The sequence below is a fragment of the Talpa occidentalis genome, unplaced genomic scaffold (genome assembly GCF_014898055.3).
Source record: "Talpa occidentalis isolate TD23 unplaced genomic scaffold, MPIMG_talOcc4v2.1 talOcc4.9, whole genome shotgun sequence".
Lineage (NCBI taxonomy): Eukaryota > Metazoa > Chordata > Mammalia > Eulipotyphla > Talpidae > Talpa > Talpa occidentalis.
Genome location: NW_023605305.1, coordinates 105930756 through 105945907, shown reverse-complemented (window position 1 = coordinate 105945907; position 15152 = coordinate 105930756). Strand labels below are relative to the sequence as shown.

Below are 15152 nucleotides of genomic sequence, written 5' to 3'. Positions count from 1 at the left end.
ACTTAATCTTTCTGAACTTTATACCCTCTCTATAAAAGAAAATATTGTCTTCCTAAGTGAGGTAAAGATCCTAGCAGAGTCGCAAATATGTGACTGGTGATTAATAAATGTAAATTTCTTCCCTTTGAAGCCCATCCCCTTGGTAAGTACAGTTTGTCAAAGGGACTGGTAATAAAATGGTATGGGACAGTTATTATGCCATGGAGAAAGTATAAAGATTTACCTTGGAGAAAGCTTACCTTGTTTGAAAAAATATTTATTTATTTTTAAAGATTTATTTATTTATACATACAAGAACTGGAGTACAGTCCAGAGGTATTGGGGGGGGGAGTGTGTGTGACAGGATTCACCAGACAGAATGGGAAACAGGACAGGCATATTGACTGAAATACACTGCTGAGGGGAGCAGCAGGCGAGACAGGAGAGGTCTGCTGCGCCATGTGGGTCAGCTCCCTGGCCAGAGATTGAACTTGTGCCGCAGTGGCTACGGATAGCTTCATAGTGCTGCATCTTAACCCTTGCGCCACCAGGGAGGCCCCTGAAAAAAAATTTTAAATGTAATTTTAAAATACTTAGAAGCCCAATTAGATTCATTATAATAAAGGTGCCACTAGGGGCCTCCCTGGTGGTGCAAGGGGTTAAGCACCACACTATGAAGCAATCTGCTGCCTCTGCAGCACGAGTTCAATCCCCGGTCAGCCAGGGAGCAACCCACATGGTGCAGCAGACCTCTCCTGACTCGTCCACTGCTCCCCTTAGCAGTGTACTTCGGTCAATGCACTCTGTCTCTGGTGAGTCCTCTTACTCCCCGCATCTCTCCGGCCTGTACCCCAGCTCTTGTATGCATAAATAAAAAGAAATCTTTAAAAAAAAATAAGTAAAGGTGCCACGTGAACAGACCTGTACTTGTGGTAATACATTTTTGAAGTAGATATTTTAGTGTGTACTCATGCTAACACCATGCTGCATGCTGCGGTTCAACATTGAGTTACTATGATAAAAATAAGAGAAAACATGAAGGTTTATAAAGGAGTGTGTGGGTTTTGAATATTACCTTTTCACTTAAACAAAAACTCAAAAGATAAATCAGTTGAAATATGTAAGCTTTGGCTATTCAATGTAATGGTCTCAAAATTAAATGGTAACCGGGCCTCCCTGGTGGCGCAGGTGGTTGAGTGCCGCACTGTGAAGCTGTCTGCAGCCTCTGCAGCACAGGTTTGATCCTGGCTAGCCGCGGAGAAACCCACATGGCGCAGCAGACCTCTCCTGTCTCGCCCACTGTCCCCCTCAGCAGTGTATTTCGTCAGTCTGCCTGTTCTGTTCCCTGCTTTGTCTCTGGTAAATCCTCTCATCCCTGGCATTTCTGGCCTGTACCCCAGATCTTGTATAAATAAATAAATCTTTAAAAAAAAATAAATGGGTATTCTTAGGCATGGGCCAGCAGTGTATCTGGAGTCTGAAGATCTGGATCAAGTCCTAGTTTTATTTATCAGTCATTCAGTTGTAGGGAAATCACTTGTTTTTGAGTATTTCTTCCTCTGAGAAATGGGAGTTGAAACTTATTTCACAGGTTATTGTGCAAGTTAAATGAGATAATGTATATCAAAGTGACGTCTAAATTGAAAAATTAAATCAAATGTTACTTCTTGAAGGTTGTTTTATTCTATAAATAGTTAACACCATCTACAATTTCAATTTTATGGACACAAAATGAGGCTTTATTTAGTCATTGGCTGCTTACTGCTCTGTCTGGCAAAAGAAACTCTTCCCAGGTCTTTCTACCTCTTGCTCTGGGGACCTCCTTGTTTAATAATCTGGTATTTTTCTGTTAAAAGCACATTCTGTTTAGGGGGTGGGGGGCGGGAGGGGAGGGATTGGGGTCAGAATGGGGCGTTTGCAATTGTATGGGGGAATATAAAAATAAAATTTATTATTTAAAAAAAATAAATAATATCTATAACCTAAAAAAAAAAAAAAGCACATTCTGTTTAAAAGACAAAAAACTAAAACCCTTTACATAGTTGTTTTTTTTTTGTTAAAGATTTATTTATTTATGCATACAAGAGCTGGGGTACAGGCCAGAGATGCCGGGCATGAGAGGATTCACCAGAGACAGAGTGGGGAACAGAACAGGAAGATTGACCGAAGTACGCTGCTGAGGGGAGCAACAGGCGAGTCAGGAGAGGTCTGCTATGCCATGTGGGTTTCTCCCTGGCTGGCTTGGTATTGAACTCATGCTGCAGAGGCTGCGGATTGCTTCATAGTGTGGTGCTTAACCCCTTGTGCCACCAGGGAGGCCCTACATAGAGTTCTTAATAGAAGAAAGGAAAAAAATCAGTTTTGGTACATTTGCTAAACTAATGTGTATGTAAATGAATAGTTGTGAATAATTACATGAATATTATTTGTATGAATAAAATGGTAAATATTCATTGTTTTAAATTAAAATTTCTCCAGCTAAAATATATTTTCCTTCACCTTCACTTCTTCCTTTTTTGTTTTTTGCACCTTTTTGAAAGAAGTGATACACCCGTTGAGATGCAGAGGCCTATTAGTAGTGAAGTCCAGGGCCAGAGTTCAGTTTCAGAAAAAGAGCCTGCAAATGGAGCACAGGATCCAGGACCAGCTAAGCAAGAAAAAAATGAGGTAATATTTATTAGCTGTATTGTCTTTTAGAGTTACTCTCCTTGTAAGAGGTAATTGTATTGCTTGCTTAGAATTTAAAAGGAATTTTCTGATATTTGAGAGCAGAAGAGAATATCTAGATTATCTAATGACTAGTTTACTTTCGCCCCTCTTCCTAAAGAATATATGGAGTTTTCATTTGTAGTTCTATATTTTGGAGCATTTAAACAGGTTATTAATCTAAAAGACTACAGCTGAAATATTACACATTTCAGGACTCAAGTAATTGCACTTTATATGTGTACAATTTGTATTTTTCATATATAAACTCTGTATTTTACTAACTAGATTTAGTGAATAATAAACTAATGACCTTTATAATATAATGACCTTTCATCTAAGCTTTTGGAGTTCTAGATTTTTTTTGTGGTATTTTAGTTTTTGTGGTATGAAGTAATGTGTAAGTTTTATCTAGTAAGTTGAATAAGTTTGTTTTCAACTAAATATGAAAAATATAGTAGAAAAATGATTATTGAAAGTACATTCATATATGCACCAAACTGTAGAACCACAAAATATATGAAGCAAGCATTGTCATAGTTGAAGGAAGAAATAGATAGTTCTTTAATAATAGATGGAGACTCCAAAACCCCTTAATAGTAATAGAGCATCTAAACAGAAGGTCAATAGAAGGATATAGAGGACTTGAATAGCACTTAAACCAACTAGATATAATAGACATCTGTACAATGCTGCATCCAACAACAGCAGAATGCTACATTATCATGCTAAGAGATATAAACCAGACCCAATATGAGAAATATTGTATGATTCCACTTATATGAGATATCTAGAATAGGCAAAATCTTGGAGACAGAAAATAGAATAGAGGTTGCCATGGGTTTGGGGGAGGGAGAAATGGGCATTATAGTTATATTCACAATATTAATAAAGAAGGATTGTTACTATATCCTGGAAAAAAAAGATTTAACAGCTTTAGTTAGCTATGCAGAACTCTTGTTTAAGCTTATTGTCAGTGTTGGCATGATTGATAGAGATGATTGATTTGTTTCAGGGTAACCCCAGTGTACCTGGTCCATGTAATATGACTAGACTCCAACTTGACAGGAGAATCTATACCAATGTTAGAATTCACTAAATATCTAAGTCCTATAAATTTGTTTAAATGTTTTACAGTTCTTTTAGAAGGGTGAAGTAGCAATTTGAGATTGACAAGTTAAACCCATTTATTCCACTACCTGTGAATGACCATTTAAATCTTGAAATAAAGTAGTTTTTTATTAAAATAGAGGGAAATTTTACGTTTCTCTCTAGAGTAACCTATTAAGCCATTTACTTGCATAAATTAAGTGTATTGGACAGGGTTTATTAAATATCCCTGCAGTTCCTCACTAAATATTTTTTCTCAAGTAATATATATAGGTTTGTATTAGTCTTTATCCACATTCATTTTCTCTCTTCTGTTATCATTGTGATTTGTTTAGCCAGAGGTTCAGAATGACTGTTCATTTTTTTTTTTTTTTTTCTGAGCTGCACTGTTTATTTTGCTGCTTGAAACCTAAGTGACAGTATGCCACTATAGTTATGGGGTTTCGTCTAAACCTTTACTACACTGCAGGTACAGAAATATACGGACACATTTTTGGAGAATTGACATTTTGCAAAATTCAGCAAACATTTTAATTTATACATGAGAAAAGGAAGTGTTCAAAAGGGTATGCATTTCAAGTTATTGCAGGTTATTTGTGAGAGAATTTCTGCAGGTAAAACATGTTTAAATTTAACCAACAGTAGCGTGTCAGTGTATTTAAAATCATGACAAAAATCTTCTCTCTGGTCATGTTGCCCATGACAAATTACTATGATGTTGTATGCTTAGGGCAAGATGTCAATACAGCATAAATCCCATGGCATTTTGGTTTTCTTCTGGAGATTAAAGCTGTTTTTCTTGGGATAAATGCAGCAGCAAAACACAAACCAGTTGATCAAAAAAAGCACTTCTGCCATAACGCCAATAATTTTCAGGACACATCAACCGACAGTAGTTTTGCCATTCCCAGTTCTTTTAAGGATTATATCTCTGCACTGTTGCTTTAAGTATGTCTGTAAAAGCTTGTTCTCTGTTAAGCCAGTTTACTGACTACAGCCTGGTTGAGAGAATTTAGTTGGTTGGTCCATTTATCTAGTGCAGTATATCGGGCACCACCCCTCTTCTGATGATCCAGTTCAAGAAGTTGGTTGACTTGATCAATTCTGCCATGAATAGTGTTATCCAATATGCACTGCACCAGTAAGCTCTCCACATCAGCTACATCTATGTTTAACTCCTTAGAAATAAAAGGAATATGTATTCTTGTGTAAGGCTTTATTAATTTTATGAGCACTTGTGTTCTGATGTTTCGCAAAAGCTCCTCAATGTGTTCCCTTATGAAAGGATCATGACTGTTCATTTTGGTCCATCTCTTCCTGTGGAATAAAGCAACTTAATTACTTACTTGACTATTAAAACCCATGGACAGTCAGTATATTATTTTTCAAAGAGCAATATGTTAAGTATTGCTTAATTGTTAAGTAGCTATTTGTTTATTTTTAAACAAATAGCATTTATAGAAGTTACTGTTGAGTAAGGACATAATTCAAGCATAGTCTTCTCAAATATATTATTTTTTTCTATTTTTTTAAGCTTCGAGATTCAACAGAACAATTTCAAGAATATTATCGGCAAAGATTGCGCTACCAACAACATTTAGAACAGAAGGAGCAACAGCGACAGATATACCAACAGATGCTGCTTGAAGGAGGTGTCAATCAGGAAGATGGTCCTGATCAGCAGCAGAATCTTACTGAACAATTCCTTAATAGGTTGGTCTTTTAGTCACTTTTTAAAAATATAAGGGATTATATGAAAACTTAAAAGCATATGACAACTGCTACTTTCCATGGAATTTTCAAGCTTTTTAAGTGTTTCAAGTAATATGGAGTGTTAACATAATATTTTCTAGTCAAAGCTTTCTGAGGGCTCGTTTAATTTTGTTTTTCCCTTTAAACATTCTTTCACATATAAGCAACAAGAGCAGGAGAATGTGGTGCTTTGAAGCACAGGCTGGAAGTAGACTGCCAGGTGGATCCAGCTTTGTCTCAGAGTAGCTGAGCACATAGGAGTTACTTAGCTTCTCTGCTTTTTTCTTGATCTACTTCAAAGGATGGCCATGAATATTAAATGAATTAATCTATATAAAGTATTAGAACTTGACACATAGTAAGCACTATATTAAGTGTTAGCTGTTGTTTTTATTGTCATTTTGAGTGCTTAAGCTTTCAGATTCTTTTAAATTCAATATATTTACATTTTTTTTAATAATTTCTGCCAAGACTATAAACTCACATTATTTTTAGTTATAGAAGGTGTATATATATCTCATCCCTTTTTTTAATCAGTAAACCAGAATATGTGTATTTAAGTGAGTAGGGTTGTTGGAAGATTAAATGAGTTTACATAAAATAGGAAGTGTGCCACTTATGCTGGCTGTCATCATGATATGACTAGGCAATGCAGTGATGACTGTCAGTTCGTAGTTCAAAAATATTGGAAGTCATTTGTTTGACACTCTGAGGTTTGTAGAAACCGTGTGAACTTGAAATTGTTCCTATCTTTAAACCTTATCTCAAGGAATATTTATAGTGGCAATCTAACGAGTCTGAGTAGACCTCTGAACTTTCAGTTTGAGGATTTTTTTTTCTTATCAACTCCAATGAAAGGCTTATCAGAATTAACCTAATTTGATGACTTGCCACTTTTGATTTTTGCATGTCTTCTTCATATACATAAAAATTGTGGTTTGCAATTTGATCCTGTCCATTTTATTTTTCAGTGAAAGCAGATATCTAGTGTTAAGTTAGAAGATAATGTGGCAAGGTTCTGTGACTTCAATAATTGTAAGCATATACTTCCTTAGGAAAAAAGTTAAACTATTTAAGATGGTTTGTCCTTTCTTTAAAGACAATCATAAGTTAGAATTCAAGTTCTTATACCTTAGGTTCAGTTTAGCGCATATTTATTGTTTATCAGATGTTCTCAAATTTTTTTGGAGATCATACTTTAAAATTACATTGAAAGGTAAAGTATATTATAAAAATCCATGGGATAACCAGGTCTGTTGTATGAATGAATGTCTATCCTAAGCTTTTGTAAATTAGTTTCACATGAATTTTCTATTGTTCTCTTAATCTTTTCTTATCTATTTTGTTTTCTAGCCCTTTAATATAATACTTTTATTATATCCTTCTTTTAGACCTGTAGTTTGACATATCTGAAGCCTGTTCTAGACTTCAAAATACTTATACCAAGCACAAATTGAATAGAGAGAGGATTTGTAAATTGAAATACATAGTTTAAATGTATAGTCAGCATAGTTTCTAGATTTAAATTTTGCTTTTTCCTTCTAAGGACCATGGAAAGAGGAGTCATAGATACATAGAAATAAGATCTTATTGAAAATATCAGCAACATAATGGAATTTTAATTATATGACTATACCTCCTGATATTTTTGTTTCTATTAATACTAATAGTTGGCACAACTTATTTGGAACTTATAGGATATTTGTACTTCCCTATCCTCCCCACTTTTAGAGTCAAATGATATGTTAACATTTTAGACTTTTTACTTAAGTAGGCATTTCCCAAATTTATTTGACATCAGACTTTATGGGAAACATTACACAGGATTAGTGTTTCATAGAAGATAATTTGGGAAATGCTGTCTAATAAATTAACTGTTAGATATTTAATGGCTGTCAATTCCTTTTTTAAACTATTCTTTCTATGTTTTTTAAGTCTAAACATACACATTTTTAATGTAGGAAAATTAGAAAATAAAATAAACCACAACACCTATTGACAGTCACACTCCTGTTTAGTAGTTCTCTCTCATTTTGAATATAGTTTGGGTAGTGACCCTAGGCCAATTCTGGGCTAAATCTTGAGAATCCAACAGCTTCTTCTGTGTGCCCATTAAAGCTTTGAGCACAACATAATCACTTGTTTTGTTGCTGAGAAATTTTGATAATGGTGGCTTTTTTACTATTTTGAGAAATTAATTTTTAAGTTGAAAGTTAAAGTTATCCAGAATTTTTTTTGTTTTATATAATAAATGATGCTAAATTTTTAAAAATCACTGATTTTCATTGTATCTATCTCCTTTTTAGTATTGTACTGTAGGAAAATTCATATCTTCAGAGTCCTGGTTATACCTTAATTAGTGTAATTTTTAGTACTGAACTTGCCATAGCTGATATATTATAGATGTATGTGTTTACTTTCTCAAACTTTCAATCTTTTATAAGTTAGGAATGTGATTAAGTTTTTATTTTAAAATAATTACATTGTTTTATTTTATAGGTCCATTCAAAAGCTTGGTGAATTAAATATTGGAATGGATAGCCTTGGTAACGAGGTATCAGTACTCAGCCAGCAATGTAATGGGAGCAAAGGCAATGGATCTAGTAATTCTTCTGTAACAAGTTTTAATACACCACCCCAAGACACTAGTCAGAGATTAACACATGATACTTCAAATATCCACACAAGTACTCAACGTAATCCTGGGTCAACAAACCATATACCTTTTCTTGAGGAATCACCTTGTGGAAACCAAATGTAAGTGCTTGACTTTGTAAAATCTGGAAATATCAGCTTCCTATTAATGAATAGACATTTAAAGTTGCACTTTTCTTTGGAGTCTTACGAAGAAGACTGAGTCTTGTTACTTACCAAATTTTTTTCCTAATCTACCTTTATTTATCTATATTTTCTATTGATGTCTAAGTCTCTTAATCTTTAGTCTGCTTATATTTTTCTATTTTTTTAAACCATCTTATTCTGCGATCATGAAGTTTGAAGCTTTATCTTTTGATTTTTTTCCTTGCATTGGTATAATCTTTCAACAAATAACCTTTAATTCACAGACTTTTAGAGCACAAAAGGTTTTGTAACCTGATGGGATGATTGCGCGAGATAGTGTTGGCAACTCTTGCAACAGCAGTTGAAGACGTTCCATACTTAGTTTTCACTAGTCTAGGAAATTTTTTATTTTGGTAACATTAGTAAACAAGTATTTATCTATGCACTGGGAGTAATTAAGGGTCATTTTCTTCATCTGTTCTTAACATTAAATACCTTTCAGAGTAGTTCATTTGAAAATGCAAAACTTGCTTTTGGCATTTGGATGCTCCTGGGAATTAACCTTACAAATCCAACATCAAAAGCTTGAGTTTTATATTTCAGAACACAGCGTATCCAATATTTTCTTCTTTTTTAAGGTTTCTAAGGGCCTCCCCCATGGCGCAGCGGGTTGAGCACAGTGTGGTGAAACTGTCTGCAGCCTCTGCAGCGCAGGTTCCATTCCCGGCCAGCCAGGGAGATTCCCACATAGTGAGGCAGACCTCTCCTGTTGCACCTGCTGCTCCCCTCAGCAGTGCTTTCGGTCTATCTGCCTGTTCCGCTCCCCACTCTGTCTCTGGTGAATCCTCTCACCGTACTGCGTCTCTGGCCTGTACCCCAGCTATTGTATTAAAAAAAAAAAATCTTTAAAAAAAATAAAGTTTCTAAAACACTTATTTTGTATATTCCCAAAATTAGGACTCAGATTTTAAAGTTTAATTTTTATTTTTATCAAAGTACATGATTTAAAAAACAAATAACTCAAAGTCTTAAAACAATGGAGAAGCCCATTTCTTACCCATCTTTGTTCATGATTTCTGTTTCTGGTAGGCTACCATTTTCAATCCAGTTAACTGGGTTAGCTCTCTCTTTTGCTCTGTATCTCCACATTTTTTTTTTTTTTAAAGATTTATTTATTTATTTATACAAGCACTGGGTACAGTCAGAAGCACGGGAGGGTGAGAGAATTCACCAGAGCCAGAGCGGGGAACAGAACAGGCAGACTGACGAAATACACTGCTGAGGGGAGCAGTGGGCGCAGCAGGAGAGGTCTGTCGTGCCATGTGGGACCCTCGCCATGTGGGACCCTCGCTGGTGGCCGGGGATCGAACCGGCACTGCAGAGGCTGTGGGCAGCTTCGCAGCCCAGCACTCAACTGCTGCGCCACCAGGGGAGGTCCTATCTGGCTTAACACATTTCTGATTAACATCCTTTTACTACTGTGTTTATTATCCACTGATTCCCTGTCCTTTAGATTTAGCTACTGTGCATATCACCAACAGCACACTCTCTGTTTACCCCTTTTTCCCAGTATGTATTAATTTTTGTTTAAATCGGTAACCACATTGTGGCCATGTACATGTTATTTACTGTTGAGTTATGTAATGTAATATGATTACTTTTCCTTTTAATACAGCTTTTTTTTTTTTTTTCCTGGGGTGATTAATTCCCTCATTTTGGGGGTGTGTGTGTAATACATGAGTACGTTTAGTTTCCTGAGTACCTATCACTAAACTATCTACAGATGCTTTGACAGAACTGTAAAATCATAAAGCTTCTCTTATTACAGTAAAAAAAAAATCAGGTGCTTTCTCTTTTCCATTTTTTCTCTCTGTGAGACATTCCTCCAGGATCACTCCTGTTTTACTTTAAATCTTTTTTTTTTTTTTTTTTTTTTTTTTATAGAGGCATGTTTTTTTTTTTATTTATTTATTTTGTTTGTTTGTTTGTTTTTTTGTTTATACATGCACTGGGTACAGTCAGAAGCGCGGGAGGGTGAGAGAATTCACCAGAGCCAGAGCGGGGAGCAGAGCAGGCAGAAGGACCGAAGTACACTGCCGAGGGGAGCAGCGGGCGGCAGGAGAGGTCTGCGCGCCATGTGGGACCCTCCTCTGGTGGCCGGGGAGCAGCCGGGGATCGAACCGGCGCCGCAGAGGCCGCGGGCAGCTTCGCAACCCAGCGCTCAACCGCTGCGCCACCGGGGAGGCCCCTGTTTTACTTTATATTCATTATTATTTTATTTAGAACTGAAGAGTCCCGAAACTTCCTGTCACAGTCCTTCTGGGAATTTCCTTTGCCCCTTTCCTGTATTGAATCCCCAGTTTTCAGAATTTCATGTAGTTTCCCAAAAAGAGATACATCTAGAGGTGTAGTTTTGGAGACCTTGCAACTCTGTTTATATCACATTTGATTTGATAATTTTGCTGACTATAGAATTCTAGGATGAAAATCATTCCTCAGAGTTTCAAAATCATTGTTACATGATCTTCTAGTTTCAGTGGTATAAAGAAGATGTCATTGTGACCTGATCTTTTACATAAGCCTGCTGATTTTTCTCCTCTGGATTTTTTTTTTTCCTACTCTGCATTTTTTTTTTTTAGGACTTTCTCTTCATTGATATTCTAAAACTTCATGATATGCCTCAGAGGGAGTCTGTTTTCTTTTATCATACTTGGTATTTTTGGTGTCTTTTTGCTGAAAATTTTAATTATGGATAATTGAAAAAATATTAGCATTTTCCTCATCTCTATTTTCTATTGATTTTTTTCTACTGCCATATTTTTATTTTCTGAACTTATTCTCTTTAAAAAATTGTTTTAAATAGGTATCTATTCTTGTTTCCTGGATTTCATTATTTTCTCTTCTATTTGTAAGGATTTTAATTATATTTTTTTAACTTTTGTTTGCTGAATTGCCTTTCTACTTCCAAATTGTTTATCTGTTCACTTAATCTGACTTTCATCTAGGAGATTTTCTTCCAGTATTTAGAAATCTTTATGTGTAAAGAGTGTGACATTAAAAAAAAAAAAAAGTACTGTTTGGAAGGAAGGGGCCTTTAATACTGACCTCACAAAAAAATGAATAAATGGAAACATTCTTTATTGTGGGATCCTCAGCTGTCAGTCTTTGTTAGTCTTTTCTCTGGCGCTAGATAATCTTCCTAAAGAGCAATTCAAGTTCTTGCCTGGGATAGGATAAAGCATGACAACCAGGATTCTGGAACTAAGCAGGTGAAAAATACTGGATACCTCACTTTAATTTGTGAGCTTTGACTTTACTTTTAAGAATGTCATCTCAGGGCCTCCCCGGTGGCGCAGCGGTTGAGCGCTGGGTTGCGAAGCTGCCCGCGGCCTCTGCACGCCAGTTCGATCCCCGGCTGCTCCCCGGCCACCGGAGGAGGGTCCCACATGGCGCGCAGACCTCTCCTGCCGCCTGCTGCTCCCCTCAGCAGTGTGCTTCGGTCCTTCTGCCTGCTCTGCTCCCCGCTCTGGCTCTGGTGAATTCTCTCACCCTCCCGCGCTTCTGACTGTACCCAGTGCATGTATAAACAAAAAAAAAAAAAAAAGAAAGAAAGAAAGAAAACATGCCTCTATATAAAAAAAAAAAAAAAAAGAATGTCATCTCAGCCCCCTCCTTATAGCTGCTTGATATCACTGATTCCAGAACTTCTTAACAAATGGCTCCAGAGAAAAACTTTGGAACCAGTGAGGCTATTTTGCAAAAAAAAAAAAAAAAAGAAAGAAAGAAAGATAAATATTGGTGATTGAAAGGATAAATTTAATTTCTATTTTGATGTTCAGAGTAAATTTCATTTGAATTTCTACTCATACAGCTCATCCGAACATTCTGTCATTAAGCCACCTCTTGGAGATTCTTCAGGGATTCTATCAAGGTCAAGAGGGGAAGAGGTAATACTTTGAAGAAGGAGGTTTCATTGTTTTTTTTAATATGTTTGTAATTTTAGCTAAGGAATTCTCAAGTTAAAGAACCATTTTTAGAAATAATCATTACTGTTAGTAAATGCTGGTATTTATCTCCCAGTAGTCTTGAGTTTTCACTGGGCTAAGCACATGTGAGAATATTTATATTAATTACCCGGTAGTGATCTTGGCAGATGATGTGGGACTGTGTGCTACTCTCTGTGGTTAATTTGCTCAGGTGTTACCGAGATCTCCTTTGGGCTTCTCATTAATGCATCTGTTTTTTGTTGTTGTTTTTTTGTTTTTGTTTGGAACCAGACATCCTTCCTTAATAATATACAACTTCACTCCCTCTTAATCTTCCTAGTTCACATTTTCACCTCATAAACAAAGACATTATTTCAGATGCTTATGGAGGCAAAAGGTAGCATGAATAAATCTGACCGTTTCTATGATAAGCACACAGGAATAGTGTCCTTTGCACCGAGAAATACACTAGTGTTTTTAGTTCTTTTGATTTTCAAGAAAAGCTGTAAGTGTAGGTTTTTAAGTAAAATCTAGTTTTACATGGCAACAAATTTTTAACACATTGGAGGAGCAAATGAAGTTAATTTATGGCAATGTCACAAATTAATTGTCATAGTCAGTGAAGAAACACTTGAATGAGCGATCTGCACTTTAAATTTAGTAATGAATAGCAAGCAGAAAAGTTGTGCTAATTGGGATTTCCACTTAAGAGAATATATGATAGTAGGTAGTGAGCATAAAGTAAGAAAGTAAATAATACAGTTCAACTGAATTTAAAATAAAGATGAATTCTTTTCAATTCATTTGTTATAGGAGGACATTCATATTTATTCTTTCCACAGGATGACAAGTCAAAAAAACAGTTTGTTTGTATTAATACTCTGGAAGACACACAAGCTGTGAGAGCAGTGGCCTTTCATCCGGGTGGTGGTTTATATGCTGTTGGTTCAAATTCAAAAACTCTGAGAGTATGTGCCTATCCAGAGGTTATTGATCCAAGGTAAGGATAGATATTTATACTGCCATTCTATTAAAAAAAAAGATTTATTTTTATTTATTTATGCATACAAGAACTGGGATGCAGGCCAGAGGTGCGGGGGGTGAGAGGATTCACCAGAGACAGAGTGGGGACAGAACATGCAGATCTACTGAAACACACTGCTGAGGGGAGCAATGGACGAGACAGGAGAGGTCTGCTGTGCCATGTGGGTCACCTTCCTGACTGGGATCAAACTCATGCTGCAGTGGCTGGGGAGAGCTTGATAGTGCTGAGACTTTAATCCCTGCGCCATCAGGGAGGCCCCGATATGACCTTATCTATTAGGTACACAATTCTTTAAAGTTACTAAGAAAGCAGATAACTTAGGTAGAATCTCAAGAAAACTGAATTTGAACTCTTTACTTTTTTATTTGGTATTCTTTTTGTCAGTTTATTTCTTAAGGTTTTTATTATCAAAATTAGTTGGCATAATAAAGATCATGAGGTATTTGGTAGATTTTGCAATTTAAGAAGTGAATGCCACAAGTGGAATCATTTTCCTTCCAGTAGACAAAAGCACCCAAACAAATCTTTAATCCTTTTATTTTTTAAAAATAAAAATCAATACATGTCATAGTGTGTTTCGGGAATTTTTCACTACTCCTAAGCCTCTAAGGCTTTTTAAATAATAAGTCCAGGGAGGGAAGAGCACAAGGGACTACAGTGATGGACCACAGGGGCTGCTGCGGTGGTGGGAGAGCTATGGGGACGGCACCTGAGAGGAGAAATCAAATACTGTCCAAAAATTAACAACAATGTAAGAAAAGAAGTACTTCATCTAAAAATAAACTTAAAAAAATATAACTCCAGTTTGGAACACAAGAGTAGAATTTTTTAATTGCTTTTATTAGAGTCTCTGTCTCTGAAACCAAAAATTAAAGCTTTTGGGCTGCAGTAACATTCAAAGGTTGGGAAGGAGAATAGGACCCATGTCAGATGATACCATTGTAATTTATTGGTGCTCATTTTTTTAAGTTGAGTAGGAATACATGAAGAAAAATAGGCAGAATTTCAGATCAGAATGGAAAATAGCAATAATTACAGAGGCAATGCCAAAGACTTGAATTTTTAGGGTTAGCCTGACCTTAAGTTAACTGTTTCTCTTGTTTTGTATTTCATGTGCTGGCATTAATGTTACATATAGACATTTTGTGAGGAAACTGATTTTTGTGAAAATTAGTCCCTTTATTTAGCAATTTTGAGATCCTTCTATGTGCTAGGTATTATTCTAGGTTTGGGAGGTGGTTGTGAGTTAAAAAGAACATGTTCATTGACTTCATGGAACTTCTGGTTTAGTGCAGATAATGGACATTATGCAAATAAACACACAAATAAATATAATTATACATCGTGCTGAAAGTTTTGCAGAAAAAGTACCAGGTGCTATAGCAGAGTAAAATGGGGAGATGAGAGGACTGCAGAGTCAGGGAAAGACCTCTTTGAGAAGAGGTATTAAAGCTGAGATCTGAGGATGAATAGAACCCCCCATGTGGAGAGGTAGTAGATAATAAACAGAGGGAGCAGAGGCTTTGTGAGGAACTGCAGGTGGGCTGGAGTGTGAGAGATATGGACATGAACAAATTATGCAGAGCTTTGTAGCCATTTTGGAATTTATCCTAAGTGCAGCTTGAGAAGCTACTGAAAGTTTTAAGCAGAGCAGTGTTGGGATCTAGATATATCTTGAGACCATCACTCTGACTGTGGGTCTGGTGTCAATACAAGTAGATCCTAGGAAAAAGGTAAGAAGCTGCTGTCATTGATGGCTAGTATGATTGCAGTGGAGAGGAAGCAAAATGGGG

General features: G+C 36.1%; 1 protein-coding gene across 4 annotated transcripts in view; it reads left to right on the top strand.

The window, feature by feature from the left end:
• WDR47 (WD repeat domain 47) overlaps window positions 1-15152 on the top strand; it is a 43468-nt gene that overhangs the window by 16281 nt on the left and 12035 nt on the right. For 2 of the 4 annotated variants that reach the window (XM_054691078.1, XM_054691079.1), the window contains 5 exons: window positions 2520-2646; window positions 5330-5508; window positions 8047-8304; window positions 12200-12275; window positions 13157-13314. In XM_054691078.1, coding sequence (XP_054547053.1) covers window positions 2520-2646; window positions 5330-5508; window positions 8047-8304; window positions 12200-12275; window positions 13157-13314 — 798 coding nt within the window. The remainder of the gene's footprint in view (window positions 1-2519; window positions 2647-5329; window positions 5509-8046; window positions 8305-12199; window positions 12276-13156; window positions 13315-15152) is intronic. The other 2 variants (XM_054691080.1, XM_054691077.1) reach the window with 1 other exon arrangement.